General features: G+C 37.2%; 1 protein-coding gene across 2 annotated transcripts in view; it reads right to left on the bottom strand.

Annotated features, from left to right (window-relative positions):
• FBXL5 (F-box and leucine rich repeat protein 5) overlaps nucleotides 1-24,916 on the bottom strand; it is a 46,701-nt gene that overhangs the window by 16,458 nt on the left and 5,327 nt on the right. For both annotated transcript variants that reach the window (XM_027039630.2, XM_027039655.2), the window contains exons 2-9: nucleotides 19,938-20,153; nucleotides 15,945-16,040; nucleotides 13,593-13,779; nucleotides 11,047-11,229; nucleotides 8,950-9,075; nucleotides 5,328-5,476; nucleotides 4,624-4,706; nucleotides 2,996-3,721 (exon numbers count right to left, since the gene is read on the bottom strand). In XM_027039630.2, the coding sequence (XP_026895431.1) occupies nucleotides 2,996-3,721; nucleotides 4,624-4,706; nucleotides 5,328-5,476; nucleotides 8,950-9,075; nucleotides 11,047-11,229; nucleotides 13,593-13,779; nucleotides 15,945-16,040; nucleotides 19,938-20,072 (1,685 nt within the window). In that variant the 5' untranslated portion in view covers nucleotides 20,073-20,153. The remainder of the gene's footprint in view (nucleotides 1-2,995; nucleotides 3,722-4,623; nucleotides 4,707-5,327; nucleotides 5,477-8,949; nucleotides 9,076-11,046; nucleotides 11,230-13,592; nucleotides 13,780-15,944; nucleotides 16,041-19,937; nucleotides 20,154-24,916) is intronic.

The following is a 24,916-nucleotide window of genomic DNA, read 5'->3' as shown; positions in this document are numbered from 1 at the left end:
TACTGCAGAACTGCTACTACTTAGTGAAAACCTACCATGCGTCGTCACCTATTCATCTTATATAAGCCTCAGTTTAAGTGTTTTAGACAAAGCCAGTTATACAGGGGAAAAACAGTATCAAAAACAAACAAAAATCAAAAAACCAGTATCAACCTACACCAAGTCTGTCTGTCCCAAAAGTCAGTGAACCATGGTTCACTGGCATTTTCTCCAACACTTTGTGTAAGAACACTTAATAACCCAACAGAGCTCCAAGTGGGTCCTATAAAACATGTAATAGAACCTAGGTGCTGAGAAGAGCTACCTCTCTGAGCTAATGAATGTCTCCCCTCCACCCTTCTTTGCTCTAAGAAGAAAGAGATCAATTTAATCTGCTAAAGACTTTATTGACAAAAAAAGAGAAGGTAAAATATGGAACTTCTCACACATGGTCTATCTAGAACTTAAGAAGGCAGTACAAGTAGATCATGCTCAAAGATCAAAACCTCTAAACTCTGGCTACTCGATTCCAATACTACTCAACAGTGCTTTGCTTTTTGTAAAACTTTAAGGGTATATAATGGCATTAAATTACTTCTACAGACATTCCACATTTTTCAAAATCCCCAATACAATACCATGACTCATTTTAAGTTAAAAAGAGAAAAGAAAATCCCAAATAATGAAAGAATAAGTGTAATGCTGCACCCCTTAAAGATTTTTAGCAGGCCAAATTCTAGTATCAATGCCAATAAATTAGCAGAGAATTATTTTCTTCCCAAAAACCTTTACGAAGATCCCTTTCAGCTAACTTTCCTGTAGATTTAAAATAGGATTTTATTTATAAAAGTTTTAACTACAAACGTTTTTATAAGTTATTAAACCATGTGGGGTATATCTGAAATAAATATACCTTTTTGAGAGTGCCTGGGTGGTTCAGTTGGTTAAGTGTCCAACTTTGGCTCAGCTCATGACCTCGCAGTTCATGAGTTCAAGCCCCACATCGGGCTCTCTGCTGTCAGCATGGAGCCTGCTTCAGATGCTCTGTCCCCGGCTTTCTCTGCCTCTCCCCCACTCAATCTCTCTCAAAATAAACAAACTTTAAATATATATATTATATATATATTATATATATCTATATATATATAATATACATATACACACTGTATATACCTTTTTATAATGACCTAACTGCTTAAAGAACAAAGAGAGAATATAGAAGGCAACTCAAAAAATACTATTTTTCTGCTTTTCTACCTTCCATTTATATACCCTCAACCTACTTCTATAGACATATTCTACTATTGCCCAATACATATCCTTCACTACAACCAAACTGGATACAAGTCTCCTGTAAACATTCCCTACTGAGTCCAACTTAATCTGCTAAAGAGCATACTTAGGAGAAAAGAGGGAGTATTAGGCTTTACGTTAGATGAAGTCATTGTTTAGTTTGTCTAGCACCCCATTATTAAAGAGCCCTAGGGGCCCCTGGGTGGCTCAGTCAGTTCAGCACCCAACTTCAGCTCAGGTCATGATCTCGCGGTCTGTGACTTCGAGCCCCGCATTGCGCTCTGTGCTGACAGCTCAGACCCTGGAACCTGCCTTCAGATTCTGTGCCTCCCTCTCTCTCTGCCCCTCCCCTGCTCATGCTCTCTCTCTGTCAAAAATAAATAAACATCAAAAAAAATTTTTTTTGAAGAGCCCTAATAAAATTCAAGTCTATTATAGAGTAAAAGAGAAACACATAATCAATTTCTAAAAGTTCGTATCAAAGACAAAATAATTATTGCATATTAAGGCTGAGAAGAGCCATAACAGCAAAAGAACCTAACAGCAGCTCCAACAGTGTTCTACTACTGTGTGCTCAAGTCCTCCCCACTGTTTGCAATGGTACCTTTTCCCACTGCCACCTACCAAAATCCTTCATTTTTATTCAAGATTCAACTCAATGTCATCTCTTCATTTACAAAAAAAAATTTTTTTTAAGTAGGCTCCATACCCAACATGGGGCTTGAACTCACAACACTGCAATCAAGAGTCAGATGCTCTACTGGGCCATCCAGGTGACCCTCTTCATTACATTCTGTGATCATTTACTACAATTGAATGAGAGGTCTCTCTCTCTGTCTCTACTTTGATCCCCACAGAATCTTCGTTTGAAATGCCTTAAACAGTGGACACAAATAGGGGTGCCTGGGTAGCTCAGTCAATTAAGCATCTGACTCTTGATTTCAGCTCAGGTCTTTATCTCATGGTTTTGTGAGTTCAACCCCATACTGGGTTCTGTGCTGGCAGTGCAGAGGCCACCTGGGGTTCTCTCTGTCTCTCTCTCTCTCTCTCCTCTCTCTCTGCCCCTCCCCTAATCACTCTGTCTCTCTCTCTCAAAATAAATAAATAAACATAAAAAAAAACTTTTTTTGAAGAGTAGACACAAGTAACACACAGCAACAGAATATGGTATACATTATCTTCTTCTTTGCTACAAGTCCTTGAGGGAAAACTATCTTATTCACCTTTACACCCACTAAGCCACCTTAGAAAATGTGTAGGCGTTTGCTAAGCACTGATTAAACTCTCAGTGGTCTTCCACATGTCACAAAGAATTTAAATTGACTGAAATGAAACTTCGAGCTCAGGTTATATTGCTTCAATGCTCTGAAGTAGGACAGACTCTGGTGAACTCTTTTGCTTAAGTAGATCAGCTGAAAGTAATGACTTAGATTCCAATTTTTTTAATGATTATTTATTTTTGAGAGAGAGAGAGAGAGACGGAACCAGCAGGGCAGGGCCAGAGTGAGAGGGAGACGCAGAAATCCTTAGCGGGCTCCAGACTCCGAGCTGCCAGCCGAGCCTGACACGGGGCTCAAACTCCCAAGCAGTGAGTTCTTGATCTGAGCTGCAGTCAGACTCTTAACCAACTGAGCCACCCAGGAGCCCCTAGATTCCAACTTTTATCTCACATTTGAGAATGTGAACATGTCCACCTCCTAATATTCTGCAACAGGTCACTTACCTGAGACCATGATCTGTGATCTGATAACATCCGGACAGACTGAGAAACAGAAGTACACGTCCAGTCTCTTGGTCAGATTTTTCACTCCCAGAGTAAATTAAGTCCTTTCCTCTGAGCAGTCTAGTCCTTGATGCTTTTTTACACGATGCAGAAGACTCTGGGAGCGCTGACATAGTTCTCAGAGCCGTCCCTGTACAACAAAACGAATGACCGCAATATGCAAAGGCCGGGGAAGCGCCATGCTGCTGCCAACAGACACTAGTCCTTAGTCCCACAATATCGTGACTGTAACAGGCAGAGGAGGAACAACTAAGGTTGGATGCTGTTTCCATTACACAGAGACTTTCAACATTTCTGTGTCTCCATTCTACAGCATCTTCGATATCAGCCAAATCTTCAGCATCTAACATCCACACATACGGAGAAGGGAAATTTTCAGAAGAAACAGGCTTAGTCCAGGGGTGTTCGTTATCCATGTCTTCTCCGATGCCTTTGTTAGGGAAATCGTGCAAACAAGCATACTGCTTGGCGGACTGCATGGTAATGTCTTTATTCTTCCATGGAGTCGAAGTAATTTTGCTCGTAGAAGTTTTCAAAAGGCCACTCTGATGAGATGTCAGAATTCCAAGGGCTCTAGAAATCTTCTCTAGAGCCACATCTGTGATTTTTTCACATCCAGACAGGTCAAGATGCCGAAGACTTTGGCAGCAACCAAGCCAAGACCAACTATAATTAAGAGGTAACAAGACTATTAGTGGATATTGTTAAAATCTTCAAAAGTAGATGAAAACTAGAAGAAAGATTTAAAATCTAATATAATCAATCACATATTTACTGAACATCTACTGCCAGGCACCATTTTACATGGTAGGATAGGAAAAGACAGTAAGAGTAATTAGGGACTAAGAGTACTGCTAACATAATAGAAGGGTAAGGAAAGGGTAGAAAGGTATGGAAGGGAGAGACTTCACTTATTTTTCTGAAAAGTAACCAGTGGAGGCAAGGCGGTACACACATCAAAGAAAGAGAATAACTAGTAATTAGAGGAGGAAGATCCAGAAGAAACAAGCTCTAGCATCTGAGAGAGAACTAGCCATAGCCAGAGAAGGGTACGCCTCTCCCTCTGAAACAGGCAGAGATGCTGATACAAATGCTACAGTGGGAAAGAGAAGGGTGAGGCAGAATAAGAAGGAAAGTGATAGCACCTAAGGAAATAAAACCTGTGAAGACTATGGCTTGACCAAAGTGTTACAGTTTCAGAGTATGAAGAATGTAAGCGGGAGCTTTGCCAAATGGCACTGGGAGCCCAAATGAAACTAGAAACTTCTTAAAAACGTATAGTGCCATCTACATGACTGTACAGCAAGGCTCAAAGGTCTAGACACAGTCCAGGATTATAAAGACAAAAGGATGATGCAGATTCAAGTTTTGGATCAGCAGGAACCCATGGACAAAAGCAAAGAACTGGAGGGTGCTATCAAGTTGTAACCATACATGACTGAGATCTATCTGGATAGTAACAAATAATAGCACAATTAAACTGCAATTATAAAAATAAGAAACTACAGAACAATTCTACTAATTCATAAGTAGAAATCCTTATACTGAAATATTTAAAAATAACTCACCTGTCAAATGCAGAATCTGAAATGTCAGTCTGGGTAAGATCCAGATGCTCCAAGTTAGGACAAAGTTCTAAAATTTGCCTAACCTAATGGGGGGGGGGGGGGGGGAGGGGGAAATCACTGTGAAAATCTGCAGACTTTTAGTTAGATTGAAAAAGACGTAACTTTTAATAAATAATATAAGCCAGTAGTTCCCAAGCTTTTGTGCATGTAAAAATTATTTGGATACTGCACTACAAATATATATTCTGGGCTCAAACTCTCAAGAATCTGTTTTAGTAACCATAATACTAGACCCAGGAAATTTACATTTTTAAGGAATACCCAAGGATATTCTGATGCAGACTTTTAAAACAGTGATTTAATCTCACTTGCCCATTTTACCATGCCTTACATATAAAGAATCATATAAAACTGGGCTTTCTCACTTAGTATCTGTGAAACTGAATAAATTATTTAACCTCTCCTAGTCTTGGTTTCGTTCCTGTAATGTGCACAGTTATCTACATATAAAGATACTATGAAAACTGACATGAAATAACATTAAAGTCAGCAGTGTATGCCTACCCATGGGAGAGCACTCTCCTGGGTAAAAGGGTGGGTTTTTTTTCTTTTTCTCCCCTTAATTAAATTCAGAAATAAGTAAACCAAATGTAGATCACTGCTACTTTTTCTTAATACCCAAACAAGTGCCAATTTATACATACCATCTTGCTGGAAACTGCAGAGCTGTATGCTAATACTATAGTTTTTACTGAAGTACCAACATATGGTAGAACATCGTGAATTAAGCCGTGAAGTAAACGTTTTTCCATTTGTGCAATGCTGATAGCAATCGATTCTTCGGCAGACTCCTCTGTAAAATGAATTTAAAAATCTAAGAATTTGATACACTAGTGATAATTAGGCTGCTCAAGGAATTACCAACTTATTACATATGAAATTCTTTTTGCCATTCTTAAACTCCCTTATGTATGCAAAGCAAATTAAATGGACAAGGTCTCACTCGCCAGAACTTAATATTTAACAAGTCTGACATTAAAAAGAGACAAAAGGAAAAAAAAAAAGGTTTACAATGAGAACGAAAGGAAGACTTTTTCTCATTTGCTTCAAAGTTGAAAGCGATTTCCATATCAAAGTTGGTATAGCAGAGAGAAAGAAAAAAATAACTCCAGTTTCAGGCACTTTAAAAAGTTTTGGGGGAAAAAAAGCTCAATATTTAAAAGAATAGAAGCTCTTCAAGAAAATATAGGATATCAAAAGAAAAATGATCCATAATAAAAAGTATCATTTGTTCTTTTAGTAAAATAGAAGGGACAAAGAGTTAGAAGAAACTTAAAATAATCAAGTGAGCATGGGACGCCTGGGTGGCTCAGTCGGTTAAGTGTCTGACTCTTCATTTTGGCTCAGATTATGATCTCACCGTCGTGAGATCCAGCCCTATCTCTGGCTCCCACACTAGGCAATGAGCCTGCTTGGGATTCTCTTTCTCCCTCTCTCTCTGCCCCTCCCCTGCTTGCTTGCTCTCTCTCTCTCTCTCTCTCTCCCCCCCCCAGCCTCTCAAAAACAAATTTAAAACCATAAAAATTAAGTGAGCCTGGTCATAATGAATCAAGCAAAAGTAAAGTGCCTTAGAATTTTTTAAGAAGTTAAAATTAAGCACAGCATTTTGCTTAATAACTTTCTTTTTTTTCAGTTTATTTATTTATTTTGACAGAAAGGAGGAGACGGAATGAGAGGAGGTGCTGACAGCTCGGAGCCAAACGCAGGGTTCAATCCCACAACCCTGGGATCACAACCTGAGCCAAAATGAAGAGTTCGGTGCTCAACTGACTGAGCCACCCAGGCACGCTCCGATGTTTGCTTAATCACTTCTATAGAGCTTGGATACTTACAATGAAATGCAGGTCTATAACAATCAGCACAACAAAAACACTACAAATTCCAATTTGATGTAAGGGGAAAAACACACACTAACTACACTAAAAAGAATGAATACCTGTATCACCTTTCTCAGGATCCTATTATTATTATGTTTACCAAAGACCTAGCCTGAATGTCTCGAAACATAAAACAGTTTAACAGAGTAAGTTAAAGTCTGATTTCTTTTTTGAGAGAGAGAGAAACTGCGAGCACACAAACAGGGGAGAGGGAGAGAGAAAATCTTAAGCAGGCTCCTTGCCCAGTGAGCAATGAGTCCCACTCGAGGCTCAATCCCATGACCCTGGGATCATGACCTGAGCCAAAATTAAGAGTCAGACGTTCAACTGAGCCCCTCCAGGTGCTCCCAAATCTCATATTTTTAAGTTTTTTTTTTTAACATTTATTTATTTTGGGGAGACAGAGCATAATAATTCTCAATTTGTGACTGTTTACATATTTACCCTAAATTCCTTGTTTAGCCAGACATATATGTAAAGTACAGAGATAAGAATTACTTTTAGCGGGGTGCCTGGGTGGCTCAGTCAGTTAAGTGTCCAACTCTAGATTTCAGCTTGGGTCATGATCTCACGGTTCATGAGTTCAAGCCCCGCAACTGGCTCCACACTGACAGTGTGAAGCCTGCTTGGGATTCGCTCCCTCCCTCTCTGCCCCTCCCCAGCTCTCAAAATAAATAAATGAAAACTTTAAATTAAAAAAAAAATGACTTTCAGCACACTCTATTTATTCTGGTATAATTTTATTCCCAAATCAGTCTTTTGATTCTGTAGTCCTATCTAAATCCGTATTATTTACTATGAAATCAAAAAAATAAATAAATTAATTAAACATCCTATGAAGAACAGTATCTTTCTGCAAGACTAGTAAAGACAACTAAACTTAAAAAGCACGAACATAAAGCACAGTGAGTAGTTTAATATGAGATACACCAAACAGCTGAATATATTACCTTAAGGCTCAATCATTACAGCCTTAACCTTTCCCTTTCAGTATGAATGCTTATGGATAAGCATGGTCTTTGGCTATCAAGTGTGGACACAAATACACTAAATTTGGTAAAGACTTTTAAAACTCATGGGTTTTGCTCAAATTTTTCAGAGGACCTTAACTAATCACCCTATTTAAAATTGTAACTTCTTTCCTCTCTTTCTGGCACCCTTTCCTTTTTTTTTTCTCCACAGCACTAGATCCTATCCAATATGGCATATATATTTTGCCTGCATTTACTGTTTATCTCTCCTCTTCAAATTTTAAGCCCAAGGATTTTTTTTTCCTATTTCGTTCACTATTAACCTCATGTTCAAGAGGGTTCTCTTGTCACAAGGTAAGCACATCACCAAATCTAACTGGCAAATATCTCTTCCTTACGTAGCACCCTCTAAATGTTCAAAACTGTAATACATAAACATTCAAAACTACGTAAAATGTGGCGACTTAACTTCAGACTAGTAAGCTTGCTACTGAAATAACATTTATATGCTTTTAGTCCTCACTTTCTATATGTTTAGTTTTTTTGCCAGACCAGCTTACTATTTTTTAAGTGAGCAATTTAGAATAAAAATTCCCTAATGTTTCAGTTTTACGAAGTATTAGTGTCTTGTCCCTTTTTTTTTTTTTTTACTATTTCATCAAGTTTTAGCAATTATTTCCTAGAATAGTACCTAAGACAGTATTTATTATCTTCCTCCCCCATTCTCCCAAATAACATCTTTCTGCACCTCTATTATGCCATTTTTTACTAAATACCTTGAATTAAGGATTACGTATTCCAAATTCTCTCCCATATAAGTTCTTTAACAGTAAGGATAACCTTAGTCACGCTTGAGTTCTCCCACAGTGCTTAAAGAATGGCTACCCTAGTTTTTACAATCCTTCGCCATTTACAGAGGATTTTCATGTATATATATTGCTTCCTAATTCCACAACAACCTTGTGAGGCAAGTGGTAGGACTATTTACAAATGAAGAAACAGGTTCAACAGCTTCACACTCCTTCCTCTAGGCCACAGAGGACTCAATAAATACTGCTGAACTGGTCAAATGAAATGGTCCTAAAAATCACACTGTAAACTGCAAAGTGCAATAATGGATGTACCTTACTTCAAAAAGGAGAACAGTCTTTAATTTTTTTAAGTATTTAAATGTAAAAAAACCTCTACACACACTTAACAATTACTTCAAACAGAATAAACTTTACATCTGCTTATTATTCTTTAAAATCTTACAAAGTAGTAGACTTAAAAACACGAGTTTCTTTAGAAAACATGTAAATGATTCTTTAGAAAATGTGTAAACCTTAACACCTAGTAGTCTGTAAATTCATAACTGCTGGATATAGTACGAATTACCAGAGTCGCATGGACTAACGTGAACTCCCAACGTGGCTTACCAGACTCATCTACATCAGCGTCCTCATCCCACTCCTGAAAAGCACGACTTTCATCTTTTCTGTTTTTCACCCATTCCTCGTCAGGTTCGGTATCAAGTTCAGCTGCTGGACCACTATACCAGTCACCTACTCCACAAATAAGTAAGAAAACAAAATAAGATCACACTGGCTACCGCTGCCCAAAAAATCATCTATTTCCAATAAAAATCTCTGCACACAGAAAATACTTGAGTTCTAGGCAATGGGCCAGCTATTGTTAGAAATATTCAGTCATGGTTAAAATATTACATGTAAATAGTACACAAAGGATCAATTTCAGACATACTAAAAAGAATTATGAAAAATAACCATCAATAATCTTACATGCAATTTTAGAAATCATTGAAAAGAACTTAACCTTTTTCCCCTACTGTGACTTCACACTGGCACCAGTACCCTCCAAATGATGACAGCTAATAAAAACAAGCACAGACTTTCTGCTCAGTAGTGAATAGTCGGCAGTTCAGCAACAGGTAGGAACATAAAGTCGAAGGGGAAAGATTAAGGGAAAGCTAAACCATAAATTTAAAGACCCTGGAGAATACACTGCGATTAAATTATATGATTGTCAAGTGAGAGACAATGCAGAATTAACTTACTGAACTTTTAACATTATATCTAAAGTATGATTTCTCAATCTCAACACTATTGACATTTTGCACTTGGGTAATCTTTGTTGTGCACTGGAGGGAATTTAGCAGAAACCCTGGCCTCTACTCACTGGAAGCCAGTATAATCTCCCAAAATAAAAACAAACAAAAATGTTTCCATAGACATTTCAACATGTCCCCTGGAAGGCGGTAAAATAAATTCTGATTGAGAACCATTGGAAACAAACACCATAAATAAATAAACAAACATTTTTATTGAAACTTTTTGTTTAAACATATTTAAAAAAAAAAGCATATTTAAGATCTGATGAACACCATAGAAGTCTTGCACAGCATTTTCACATTTGATCTTTATATCAAATAGTACCTAATTATCTTTTAATTCAAAATAGTTAACAGTTAAAAATATAACTAAACAAAAAGCATTAAATATATCCATATTTGCCTTGACTTTTCACTTAATATTTCATTTTCCTATAACTAATAGAAAAAATCATTCCACATCAAAATATTAATTCTAATCATTTGTCTACACAATACTTCAAATAGCTTTGCTCAAAAAATAAATATCTAACAACAGCTATTTTAAACATGCTATATATTAATAAAAAAATAAAACTTTTTAAATTCAATTTATAACTTAATTATAAGAGAAACACATATTTCCACGTCCAAGTCATAAATTATAAAAAACAAAAAACTTTTACATAAATTTGAGGTTAAAAGAGTCACTTAGATGAAACTGTTTTAATTCAATGACAGAAAAATGTATGCCATATTACTTGCATTTACTCCATGACTGCATTAAATGCTCATGAAAAGGAAATTTTCTTTAATTGTTCACACATCAAAGTAACTTACCGCAGTGAATTAAATATGAAATTGTGATTTGTAGAATGAGGCATTACCAATCACAACAAAAACATGCTAAAGACAAAAACAGATTCAGTTACTTTGAGCCACTGCCAAGGCAGCCATAATGGTGCCTCATCTTTAAATTTTATGGAATTTATTCTATTATTTTTAAATACTGAATCTATTTAAAGCTGTTCTGACAATGCATTAATTTCATTTTTAACTCTGAACACACTCAAAAGTAGGAGGAAGCAGCATTTAAAAAGTAGCATAACGAATATTCATGAACTCATCACCTACCTTCAACAATTATCAACATTTTACCAATTATTTAGCAACCTCTCCCCTGTTTTTTCCTAATTATTTTAGAAGAAACCGCACGCATCACATAAATCACTCACAGATACTTCAGCACTGCTAGTTTTTCAAAAGTAGTATACAAAGAACACGTGATCTAACTACGAAATCTACTTTTTGGTCAACCTCTCAGAATTTCCCTTCCTGACCTTGCTTATTAACATCTATGAATAATCATTTGAAAAAAACGGATTGAAATTATTTTTTAAACAAGCTAAAAGTCACATTTACCTACCTCTAGCCCAATGAACAGGGTAAAGATGTTTCCAAAGCGATCCAGTTTTTGCGAGCTGAGACCATTTAGTGCTTACTTGACTGCATCGACATAATTCTTGAGGATTAAGATAACTGAAAATTGACAGCATTACCTCAGGAGGAAGATGGGTTATACCTGTGGATTGCTCTGACACTTCCGCTTCTGAAATAAAAAAGAAAAACTTGAACATTAAAGGCTGTAAGGGCAAACGCAGTAAGAAGTTACAATCACATTTCTATAAATAAAGTTCAGTGCCTAAAGTCCACTCCTTCCTGCTTGCAAGATGTGAAAAGGAAATAACATGGATTAGTGGTAACATGGGGATGTTCAACTTGTTAAGAACCCGTAGGGTTAAACTATCATGGCCCAAATCATACTTCATCAGTGGGAGCTACAATCATGAACACAGAATTGACTTCCTCTTACAAAGGCATCACAGAAGAAACAATACTCACTTTGTAGCATAAGAAGCATCATTTGAAAAAGGAACCCAGCAGGTTTTACAGCTTCCAGTGTAGAGTCAGCCAGATGATGAGCTCTCCAAGGCATTTTTAATGACACACTAATCTCACAACCCGTTCCACTCATCTATTAGGATTATGTCAGTATTTTCCTTGTGTTCCCTCTCTGATTTTCACATTTGGTACAAGATGCCTGTGAAATCTAACTTCTATAACCATGGCTAACCTACTGTTTGTGAGCCAGTTGAGAAAACGTAAACATTTCTAATGCTGGTATACATTTATCAGGAATCTTTTGTCAGCAACGATTATAAAAAATAGTCACTGAATGTCCAATTTCCCACAAAGAATTACTTCAGTAATTTTTTAAAAAATGCAAACGAGGCGCTACAATAAAGAATACAGAATACAGAATACAAAAGATTCATCATTAAAGGATTACAAAGAATTTGAGGTACTTTGTACATCTGATTTGCCCTCAAAAAGCAACTTAAATACAGAAATGCTATGATCAAATTATTTTAACCTAACCCTTTTCAAATGGCAAATATTTAATCATAATACAGCTATAATTTGCTTTGAAGGAGTGGGAAAATTAAACGTAATAAGTGTGATGCTTTTAAACCCCATGTTGTAATTACAATTAAACTAGACACAACAGGTCTTGGCTTGGTGTCTAAGGCCCAAGCTGCATTTCAAAGTGCAGCACCCAAGTTTTATGGGTTTAATTATAGGTTCACCTATAAAAACATTTTTGTTTCAACATGCATCTCACCTACTTTGTTAAATAAAGAGAAAAGGACCAATTTCAAAGAATTTTAAGCAATTTTAAAAGGAATGTCATTGCTATTGCCCATGTAGAAACAGAAGAAATTTTTACTAGCCTGAGGATGCCAATTCTCCTCAATGAGGTTTTAAAAGGCAAAGCTATCAAAGATCTTTAAGAAAAATGAGGAAATAGTCTATGAATAAAAAAGGCAAACATATTTTACTTGCATTTGTCATTTGTTTTCTCAAAGTAACTGTACACAGAAAAACAATACCTCTCATTCTCACTCCTGTTTGTATTACTGGATATACGTTAAGACGGTGACACATGGAAAAGGATGGAAATAAAACTATAAGCACAACTGACTTTAAAATCTGATGTAGGGGCCCTGAATGGTTCAGTCAGTTAATTGTCCAATGCTTCATTTTGGCTCAGATCATGATCTCACTCATGAGAGCGAGCCCCATATCAGGCCCCACGCTGTCAGCCTGAGATTCTCTCTCTCTTCCTCCACCCCTCCCACATGCACACTCTCTCTCAAAAATAAACCTTAAAAAAAATTAAAAAAAAAAAAATGATGAGAAAAACAAGGAAGGATAAAACCAGCCACTATGGTCAATGGAGCTCAGAAAGTTGGATGATACTGCAAAAGTGCTCTGTATATGGTAGCTTTCAATAATTTTGATTGGCCAAAATAATAATTATTACTACTACTACATGAGTTCCTTTACGAAACACTATATTATATTGCTTGTGGCCCAAATATATGGGATTTTTTTTTTTAATTTTTATTTATTTTTCAGAGAAAGAGAGCCAGAGCACAAGCAGGGGAGGGGCAGAGAGAGAGGTAGACACAGAATCCCAAGCAGACTCCAGGATCTGAGCTGTCAACAGAGCCCGATGAGGGGCTCAAACCCACAAACAGTGAGATCATGACCTGAGGTGAAGTCAGATGCTTAACGGACTGAGCCACCCAGGTGCCCCCCCACCCCCCACCCCCGCCGGCGATGCTAAATTATCATAACATCAAATTCTTAGAAACTAGTCTTCAATTAAATGTACACTTATAAATAAATGGTTTAAATTTATTCCTCAAACAAAATCTAAAGCTCATTATCAACAAGACACAGATGGCCTCAAAACTAAATCATTCATTATCTAAACATAGGAATCCCAGGGACACCTGGCTGGCTCAGTCAGTAGAGCATGCAACTCTTAATCTCAGGGTCATAAGTCCCACATTAGGTGCGGAGTCTACTGAAAACAAAATAAAAAAATAAACGTACGAATCTCACCTTTATCTGACTTTTCATCCACAGAATATTTAAAAAACTTCTGTCGCTCCTCAGCTTGATTCCACAGGCTAAGACCTCTAAGGAGTTCCGCAGTGTCCTTCTGAGAACAGTGCTGTGCAATCACTTTCTTCTTAATATCCTTAAGCTCTTCATAGGTAAAATATTCCATTAACATTGGCTGAAAAACCTAAATAAAACAAAATATTCATAAGTAAATATGCCTAACTAGTTCTGTTTACTCTACACCTTTTTGTTAATGTTTATTTAGTTTTAAGAGAGACAGAATGCAAGCGGGGGAGGGGCAGAGAGAGAGAGACACACAGATCCAAAGCAGGCTCCAGGCTCTGAGCTGCCAGCACAGAGCCCAATTTGGGGCTCGCACCTGTGAACCAGGAGATCACGACCTAAATGGAAGTCGGACACTCAACCGACAGAGCCACCCAGGTGCCCCAGAGATTCCTATGTATAGATTTTTTTTTAATGTTTATTTTTGAAAGATAGAGTATGAGCAGGGGAGGAACAGAGAGAGAGAGGGAGACACAGAATCCGAAGCGGACTCCAGGTTCTGAGTTGTCAGCACAGAGCCCGATGAAGACCTTGAACTAGTGAACCTCAAGATCACGACCTGAGCCGAAGTCAAAGGCTTAACCGACTGAGCCACCCAGGCGTCCCTATACCTTTTAAATTATTAATGGCTCGAGTGTAGTATTATGACCTCGTATTTCAAAAAAATAAAAATTTTACTTGTTGCCACCAAGTTAGTTTAGCCAAAAAAGTGTGTAAAGAGTATCACCAAAAGACCCTTCTTTCTACAGCTTCTCTAATAAATCCCATGGAATTTAAAAGCGTCAAAAGCAGAAGGTTTTCTGTACACTCTTATCAGTCTCATATGGTTAGACATTTAGATCCATTAACTGCCTTCTGATACCTCAGTAACTGAACTCTACCTCAACAGGGCCTCTAAATCATGAGAAAGGTACCCAGTGTACTAAGAACCATAAAACTCAGAGGTCTACTGAGACCTTGAACTATCTATATTTCTTCTTCGAAACAGATGCTTAGTCCCAACCCCCAATTTACAGAATTAGAATCTTGAAGAAGTGAAGACAAGGCTTTTGTTTTTTAGGGCGGGAAGGGGGCGATCATTTTGATGTACATCACAGGTTAAGAAACACTATTCTAGTAACTCAGTGGCTTCAGTGGTGGTTTCGTCACAATGACTTGGGGACTTTTCAATATATCCAGGCCAGAATCTCTCACCTGATTTAATTAGTCCGGAGAGAGCTGAAAAGTAGTTTTATTTTTTTTAAATATAGATCTGATTATAAGGTGAAGCCATAAGTGAGAATGACCACAGTAACTAATTTGCAACGAAACAAGAATCCAGCTCCTCAAAATTATTTATTTTTCTATTCCTTACCCTAATCCTGATATTCACCCCCACTTTAGAGAAAAAAGAGAATGGAATAATGTTTTGCTCATCCACTCAGTGATAACCCAGTATGTGTGTAGTAGGAATAAAACTGGTAAGTTTAACACTACCATTTGATTACCAAAATGTACTACAAAAAAAAGATCAGTAAAAATTCTTTAAACTTAGCATGAAAATACACAAAACATTAAAAAGTTTAAAGAATCCCCTAAAGGTTCCATGAAGACATTAAGGTAACATAAAAAGCTACTAACATTCAATACAATGCCATCTACATAGTAAGAAAATAAATATTAGTTGACTAATTGAATTAAATAATGGATTCAATGAGGGACAGCTGGGTGGTGGCTCAGTTCACTAGTTCAAGCTCCAAGTTGGGCTCTGTGCTGACAGCTCAAGAGCCTGGAGCCCGCTTGGGATTCTGTCTGTCTGTCTGTCTGTCTGTCTGTCTGTCTGTCTCTCTCTCTCCCAAAAATAAACATTAAAAAAAAATTTTAAAGGTGTAGAGTAGGGGGCACCTGGGTGGCTCAGTCAGTGAAGCATCTGACTTCGAATTAGGTCATGATCTCACAGTTTGTGAGTTCAAGTCCCGCATCAGGCTCCATGCTCAACAGCTCAGAGCCTGGAGCCTGCTTTGGATTCTGTGTCTTGCTCTCTCTCTGCCCCTCTCCTGCTTGCACTCTCTCTCTCTCAAAACTAAACATACATACATATATGCATACATACATACATACATGCACAAAGGATTCAATGAAAAGCAACCAAGGGAACAAAATTAATGTTTTCCTTGGGGTTTTCTTCCTTTCCTAAAATGAACTGGAGGCTTATCTTCCTGTGCATTATTTTGAAGAATGAAAGGCAAAATAACATCTTAAAAATTTCATAAATCAAATTTACAAGGGAGAAAAAATTATGCTTACCTCCTCCTCCTCTTTCATGTGAGGAAGAAAATCTCTTGTAAAAGCCTCCAATCTCTCTTTCAGCTGTTTTGCATAATTTAACTGCTCACATTCATTCTAGAAACATAAAAAAAATTACATCCTATAAAAGTTTTGCTTCATTATTTACACTGTACTGATCCTAGGAAATCAGTTTAAAATGCAACATAAAACCTCAGGAAAAAGAACAGACTGACAAATAGCAAAGTGGTCTCTGTACTTTTCAAAGCATTAAAGATACCCTTAAAGGGGCACCTGGGTGGCTCAGTTGGTTAAGCATCCAACTTTGGTTCAGGCCATGATCTCGCGTTCCGTGAGTTTGAGCCCCGTGTCAGGCTCTGTGCTGACAGCTCAGAGTCTGGAGCCTGCTTCAGATTCTGTGTCTCCCTTTCTCTCTGCCCCTCCCCCACTCATGCTCAGTCTCTTTCTCTCAAAAAATAAACATCAAAAATTTAAAAAAAAAGATGTCTTTAAATTATCTTGCAAAGGAACCTTGGATTATTAGTAATGTGATCTTATACTTCTTTAAAATGTCATGAAGTTGGGCCGCCTGGGTGGCTTAGTTGGTTAAGCCTCCAACTTCAGCTCAGGTCATGATCTCATGGTTCATGGGTTTGAGCCCCAGGTCGGGCTCTGTGCTGATAGCTCAGAGCCCAGAGCCTGCTTTGGATTCTGTGTCTCCCTCTCTCTCTGCCCCCGCCCACCCCCTCACGCTTTGTCTCTCTTCCTTCAAAAAAAATAAACATTAAAAAAACAAAATTTTATGGGGCACCTGGGTGGCTCAGGCGGTTGGGCAGCTGACTTCGGTTCAGGTCATGATCTTGTGGTCTGTGAGTTCAAGCCCTGCATCGGGCTCCATGCTGACAGCTTGGAGCCTGGAGCCTGTTTCGAGCCTGGGGCCTGCTTTGAATTCTGTGTCTCGCTCCCTCTCTGCCCCTTCCCCATTCCCACTCTGTCCCTCTCTGTCTTTCAAAAATGAATAAATGTTAAAAAAAATTTTTTTTTAATAAAAAAACAAAACTTTAAAATGTCATAAAGTCTAAAAATAGCAAGTATTTGCTCAAAACTTCTATTGACTTCTAATGTCTACATTTATATAATCTCTGTTTCTTTTCCTAATCTATGTCTGAGCAGTTCATAAGAGCCTACTGGACTATATCACCAGAGTTCCTTCAAACTCATCTGGGGCACCCTCCACTACACGATCTACAACACCTGTTATGTTATGCTGACGGAAGACCATATCTACTTCAAAAAGTCAGGTTATCAACGTACTTCTAAGGGTAAGGGGCTCCCAACATTGTTTAGTAAATCACTCTAATTCTGGACAATAGCTAAAAAGTTCTTTCTCACATGAACTCAGATCTCATCTCCCTGTAACATCTAACACTTCTACATCAGCCCTATCAACTTAAAACATGCAGAATTTTACAGGGGTACCTGGGTAGCTCAGTCGGTTAAGCGTCTGACTTTGGCTCAGGTCATGATCTCACAGCTCGTGGGTTCGAGCCCCGTATCAGGCTTTGTGCTGACCACTCAGAGCCTGAAGCCTGCTTCAGATTCTGTGTGTGTCTCTCTCTCTGCCCCTACCCTGCTCATGCTCTGCGTCTCTCTCTCTCTCTCTCTCTCAAAAACAAATAAACACTTAGGGGTGCCTGGGTGGCTCAGTCGGTTGGGTGTCCAACTTCAGCTCAGGTCTTGATCTCACAGTCCGTGAGTTCAAGCCCTGCGTCGGGCTCTGTGCTAACGGCTCAGAGCCTGGAGCCTGCTTCAGATTCTGTGTCTCCCTCTCTCTCTCTGCCCCTCCCCTGCTCATGCTCTTTGTCTCAAAAATAAATAAAAACATTAAAAAAAATTTTTTTTTAAATGAAACTGTATATATGTGGGAATAGGGGCTCCCAGGTGACTCAGGTTGAGAGGCCAACTCTTGATTTCAGCTCAGATCATGATCCCAGGGTTACAGGTTTGAGCCCTGTGTCAGGGGCTCCATGCTGAGCTTGGAGCTTGCTTAAAACATACTCTCCCGCCCTCTCTCTCCCTCTCCCTCTCCCTCTATCTCTCTCTCTCTCTCTCTCTCTGTCTCCCCCTGCCCCTCTCCCCTGCTCACACACAAACACTCTCTCTCTAAAATTAAAAAAATAATTAATTAAAATTTAAAATCTAAATAATAAAATGTGGGAATATTTTATTCCTGATCAGTGTTTTGCCGTCTCCTCCTTTTTGTACTCATTTATTCAACTGCTTCCCAATATTCCATCCAATGTCCTAATCTCTAAAGATTTTACACATTTTCCCTAAGCATGCCCAAGTGGCTTCCATTTCCACTTCACATGCTAATAATGATCAAATTTGCTTATCTAAATCAAATTACTCTTCTGTCCCCAAATCCCATCTATACCTCTTCCTATTAATAAGTGCCCACCTGGATTGCAAAAGCAGTTAAAACCCAACGTGTCCAAAATGGATCTTTTTATTCCCCAAGCCTCTTCTATATTCCCTATAAAGTCAGACTCAATTCTCATTCTTACTTCTTTCTCCTTCTCCTTTCCCTTTTCCTTTGTATGTAAGCACTACATTCTATCAATTTTATGTCCTACATAATTCTCAGGTCTGTCTTCTTCCCTCTATCTCCTCTAGTCACTACTTTAGTTCAGATCGTAATCATTTTATTGAACAAGTAATACATGAACATGACATAAAATTGAAAGAGTACAAGAGTATTCAATAAAAAGTAAATCTCCCTTCCATCACTACCCAGTACCCCACCCTCATCCCATCACCCACCTCTCCACCAAGGAGTTACAGTGTCTTCTTCTAGACACTACTACAGTATTTTTTAGAATGGTCTTGGTCTTTCTACTTCAGTCTTTTCTTTCCCTTCAACCCATCCTCCTCCCTGCTGCACAACAGTCTTTCTAGAACGCAAGTCTGTAAGCGAAAGGTGTGTGGTTGTTTGACAGAGTTGCAACTTAAATCTATGCTTCACCAAGCCAGAGGGAGATAAAAGATAAAACTTCACATTTCCACAATATGCAAATATAAGTAAAAGGAAAATCTTTCTATATCATTATCCTAAACTATACTCAAATAGGTCTAATTTTATGTCAATTAAAAATTGTCCCGTTTAACCATCCCTGCACCCTAAAATATGGAAAAAGGGAATATAGTAAATGTTATAGCTAACATTCAATTTTTAAATAAAATTTTATAAATTTTATAAATTTTTATAAATTAATAATTTTTAATAAAATTTTTTTTAAAGTATTCCTTCATTGTAGTAACAATCTCACCTTTAGTCACCAGTAACTGCATTCATTATAGCTTTCTTCTAAGAGTTGAGCAAATGTTACCAGAAAGTAAAAATTTTGTGGTAATTAAAATTTCAACGTACAAAAACTTTAAGACCTGTGGAGTAGCATTCACTATAAATTTTATATACAGTAATAAAGAGGTAACTAACAAAGATTCTCATCAACCTGATAGACTCAGGCTCCTTTGAGCCCTCTTCTCAACTAGGCCTCAACCTTGAGCTCTGTCCTTGGCCCACTTAGTCTAGTTTTAGCAAAAGTCATTCTGAATCAGTTTAGCAAAAATCCCTCTACCCTTGACATTGATCATAGTCAGTATCTATCCATCCTCAATATCTCACCACCCTGATCTGCCTTCAGCAAAAATCCTCTTGAGTCAGTCTAGCCTTGATGTTTCTTCTTAGAAATTTTCCTGACCCCTGCTCTGTTCCTTGGCTATAAATCCTTAGATATCCTATTCACAGTTGAGCCCAATCTCTCTCCCCTACTGCAAAACCCCAATGAAGTAATCCCTTGAATAAAGTCTTCCTTACTGTCTTTAACAGTGTGAGGATATTTTTTTTCTGTAACATAACATCATTTACTATAAAATGCTAATAGGTTTTGCTAATGACATACTAGTAAGGACACAAGTTTTGACAGTTAAATACTCATTTTTGCAACTCACCTTAACATTCTTCAGTCCCTTTTCAAAGAGGCTAAGCATCTCAGAGAGTTTATTGTCAGAATGTACATTATAAATGGTCTGGCTGCGTTGTTGAAGCAAACCGATAATGTATTCATTTTCGATCTGCTCATGCATTTTGAACTCCTTAAAAGTAGCATACAAAGACTGCAGAAGAGCACGGAAATCATTGTTGTTGGAAAAGTTCGTTTTAGAAAGCTGAAGAAACATTTTAAAAAGAAAGGCATAATAAATATATGTAAATACACACCAATAAAAAATATTCAAATACGCTCCTATTTAGTTTTGTACACAGCAAAATACCTCCCTTACACTTATTTGTTCAAGTACACATAAAGGAAATTCATAAATTGACAAATTATAATGGTATAATAAAAAGTACACTAGGGTCAGAAAGAAAATGGTCTGCATTCTGAAGAGCTTGATGATACAGGAAACTGATTCATAAGCCAAAAAATCACATAGTTTCTTTAAATAAAAGGGATTAGACCAGACTCCCTCCAAACCTAAGATTCTGTTATTCTACACATATACTAAATACAGATACTCCATAAAGTTATATGAAATTTTTAGTTGTTAGGATAATATAAGTACTTTTTTCTTTGTTCAAAATGTTCTTTATGCTATTATACTACTTTTACAATGTAAAAGTTTAAAAATACTCTATTATAGTTTGTTTAAACTTTAATATCAAGATGAGTCTGATCTGTTCCAGAAATAATTATAAAATATTGAGCTATCAGAATATTATTAGGGGCGCACCTGGGTGGCTCAGTTGGTTAAGTGTCCGACTCTTGACGTCAGCTCATGATTTCACAGGCTGGTTTGTGGGATCGAGCCCTGCATCAGGCTCTGCGCTAACAGCATGGAACCTGCTTGGGACTCTCTCTCTCTCTCCCCCCTCCTCTCCCCTGCTCCTGTTTGCTCTCTCCCTCCCTCGAAATAAATAAATAAACTTAAAAAAAAATTAGATGATTTTAGGGGAACTAGTTTTTGTTTTTTAAGAAAAACAGAATAAACACTTAGCAGCTCAGATAAGAAATCATGTATTTTTCTGAGGTAAAGGCACTGCAACGGTACAACATGGAAACCTAGCACATCACGGCACGAGAAAGTAAATGCACTTGAAGGAAAGGCACAAATCAATCACAAAATAAAGAAATATATACACTGTCATTTTCTTTAATTCTACTATTCAACCAAAGAAAATAACTATTCAGAAGTAATTTTAATTTTTTACACTGAATGGCAAATTAAATTCTCATGTTTAAATGTATAATCTTATCAAGAAACCTGATTCAAATTAAAGCTCAAAATAATATACAAACCCTCCATTGCCATATTAAATCTACTTTCTATTGTATCAACTCTAGTTTCAAAGTCCATTTTAAGAGGGAAAACCTGATTAGGTTAAAAACACAGACAGTGAATGGAGGGGAAGAAGCTACTGACACCACACTTCCTAGACTTGGTTGGTCAAGTCTGACCCAGTATTCCTAAAATGGAGCAGACCCTAAGCTGTCTCAATTGCCTGTTCTCAACAGGAGAAGTAGGCTTATGACAAAGCACCAGAAAAGATGGTAAACACCTAAAGCAGAACTATTCCACTACACATAGAATTAACTAAGTAGCTTATGTAAAACTTATGTGTATTAGGTATTAAGTCATTTATAGGAAACCACAACAGAGTCTCTACGGATCAGATCCTACTTCTACCATTTATTTAAATGTGTAACCCTGGGTAACTTACTTTACTCCTTGCAATGTCTTAGTTTCTTCTTGATGTTAAATGAGAATAACAACATCTGTAGTTCACATGGTAGCTATGAAATTAAAATGAATTGGTGCTTAATAAATGCTAGCTCTAGTCATTTTGAAAATTAATCATTTGCTTTTATAAATTCATGCTGTTTTGTTGTTTTTTTTTTTTTTTTTTTTTACTCAATTCAAATAGTTACTGGGCAGCTATTAAGAGCTAGGCATTGTTCCTGTACTCAAGATAGGAACATCATGAACAAAATAGACATCTCTGCCTTTATGGAGCTTCTAGTCTAGTGAAGGGAAATAACATAAGGAACAGTAGCCACAATAAGTAAGTAAATTATCGAGAAACTTTTTCTGGTAAGGGCCAGATAATAAATATTTTAGGTTCTACAGGGCATACTCTGTAGCAACTATTTAATTTAGCTGCTGTAGCATTAAAGCAGTCATACGAATGAATGTGGCTATGTTCCAATAAAACTTTATTTATGGATGGAGAAATCTGAATCTCATACAATTTTCACATGTCAAAATATTATTCTTTTGATTTTCTCCAACTGTTTAAAAATGTAAAAACCATTCGTAGCTCCTGAGTCACACAAAAACAAGAGGCAGAACAGATCTGGTTATACTAATGTTGATTTTATCCTAAGAAATGCTACACAAGATCACAACAAAATTCACCAGTGGCTAGTCTTAGCAAATACTATCATGGGTCATTTAAAAAAATTAAAAATAGGGGCACCAGGGTGGCTCAGTCAGTTGAGTGTCCGACTTCAGCTCAGGTCATGCTCTCACGGTTCATGAGTCCGAGCCCCACGTCAGGCTCTGTGCTGACAGTTCAGAGCCTGGATGGAGCCTGCTTCGGATTCTGTGTCTCCCTCTCTCTCCGCCCCACCCCTGCTTGTGCTGCCTCTTTCAAAAATGAATAAACATAAAAAATATTTTTTAATTAAAAATAAGTCTTAGAAATAACAGATAAATCTTAAAACACACTATTGCTATACAATTTTTAAGAAACAAAAACCAAAGCATGGCAAAAAAAATAAATAAATAATGCCCTCACATGACTTAAGGAAAATAACATCTTAAAAGACATGCAGGAAATTCTGCATACATTCTCACTGGACTATTAGGAAATCTTTCAGATTTAACAACAAGCTAAAATAAAAACCAGGTCCATACTACAGACTGAGAACCCAATGAGATCCATGAAAGGACTCTACATGATTCATAGAGTCAATCCAGCTTAGTGGCTGCAAGTGCGAGTCTGGAGCCAGACTGCTAAGAAAGGAATCCATCTCTGCCACAAGTCACTAAATGGCTCTCTACCTCCGTTTCTTCATCTGTAACATAAGGCTAATAATATTAACTACATCATAGAGCTCTTGTTATAATTTAATAATACATCCAAAGAACACAAAATTAATATAAATAAGCCCTGCTTGGGTTTTTCTGTTATTTTTATAGTTAGCCTAAATAAAACTATCATTAGAAGTCCTTACGCTACCCAAATCACTTCATTTCCACTTGAAATGAGCAATTGTTTTAGCCTGGTACTAAAGTCCGTAAATTTTGCAGCTAAAAAGATAACCAGAATGCATACAATTTAACTTTTAAAAAATTGGTTTATAGGAATTTTTAAAATTTAGCTTGCCTCTGCAAAGTTACTCAAACACACAAACTTGATTGAGACAAAAAACCTAGAAACTAGTAATATCTGGGACATATTGAGGCCTATGATGCACTATATACTAAGTGCTGTTTGTTTGTTTAATGTTTACGTATTTATTTTAAGAGAGCTGCCAGCACAGAGCCCAATGCAGGACTCGAACCCACAAACCATCGTATCATGACCTGAGCCGAAACCAAGAGCTGGACACTTAACTGACTGAGCCACTCAGGTGCCCCTAAAGTAAGTATTTTTATATAAAGTAAGTATTATAATTCCCATTTCATAGATGAAAACCCTGAGGCTCAGCAAAAAATAACTTGCCCAAAACCATACAACTAGTAGACAACAAAACAGAGATCAAACCTCTATGATTCTAAATCTTATGTTCTTTCTGCAACATAGAATATCGGTTCCAATCATAAAGCTATCTTTCCACATCCAACAAAGAGAGTGAACTGTCAGAACCTTGCTCTAAAGCAGTAGTTCTCACCAAAGGTCAAGTCTACCCTCCAGGAACTAATGTGCAAGGACATTTTTGGTTGTTAACCACTGCAGAAGTGCTACTGACATCTAGTGGGTAAAAAGCCAGGGATGCAGCTAAACAGTCACAAGAAAGAATCATCCATCTAGCCCAAAGTGTCAACAGTGCTGTGGTTGAGAAATGCTACTCTAAAGAAGTGTTTTTCAAACACATTTAACCATGACCTTTAGTCTGAAATACAGTGCAACCTACACACACACACACATCACAAACACTTCAAACAAATTTCAGGAAACAATTATTTCCCTCTCTACCCTGTGATGTACTCCAATATATACTTTTCCATTTCATTTTTTAAAGTCTATTTGTATCCCATGAAACTGATTCCATGACCCACTAATGGACTACAGAACACACTAGGAAAAACACTGCTACAACAGGATATAAAATTTCTTAAATGACCTATAAACTTGTATACCTTGATGCCTGGCAAACTCAACCCCATAAACCTATATAGAACAGGATACACATAGTCAACAAATAGTTACAACCCAGTAACATGGTATCTCTCATATTTAAAAGGATTTGTAACTGGCTTTCTGTCTCAGACACTCTACAACCTAAAATCTTAAAACCTGGCTTCAAAGGGACTCAAAAAGTTGTGTCACTTAAAGACTAGATTAAGTTCAAACATACACACACACACACACACACGTGTGTGTGTGTGTGTGTGTGTGTATAATAGTACAATAAAAACCCAAACATTATTGCTTCAAATAAATTTTTACTTTTTATCTACTCAGCCAGACAATGCTATGATTCAATCAATGGAGATTTATACTCAATTAAAAAAACCTTAACTATATTATGGACTAACTGTATGAAAAAAAACTATGGCCCACAGGTGAAATGTTTGCAGAAAATCATGTAACAGGTAATAAGTAACAAAATCAATAAGGTAATACAAAAAAATGTGGGCTTTAGAAGGGGGGAAAAATCCTATGATTAAAATTCTGTCTCTCCTAGTTACTAGTTGAGTGGGTT

Source organism: Acinonyx jubatus, chromosome B1, assembly GCF_027475565.1.
Source record: "Acinonyx jubatus isolate Ajub_Pintada_27869175 chromosome B1, VMU_Ajub_asm_v1.0, whole genome shotgun sequence".
Lineage (NCBI taxonomy): Eukaryota > Metazoa > Chordata > Mammalia > Carnivora > Felidae > Acinonyx > Acinonyx jubatus.
This window is presented reverse-complemented; position numbering and strand designations above follow the sequence as displayed.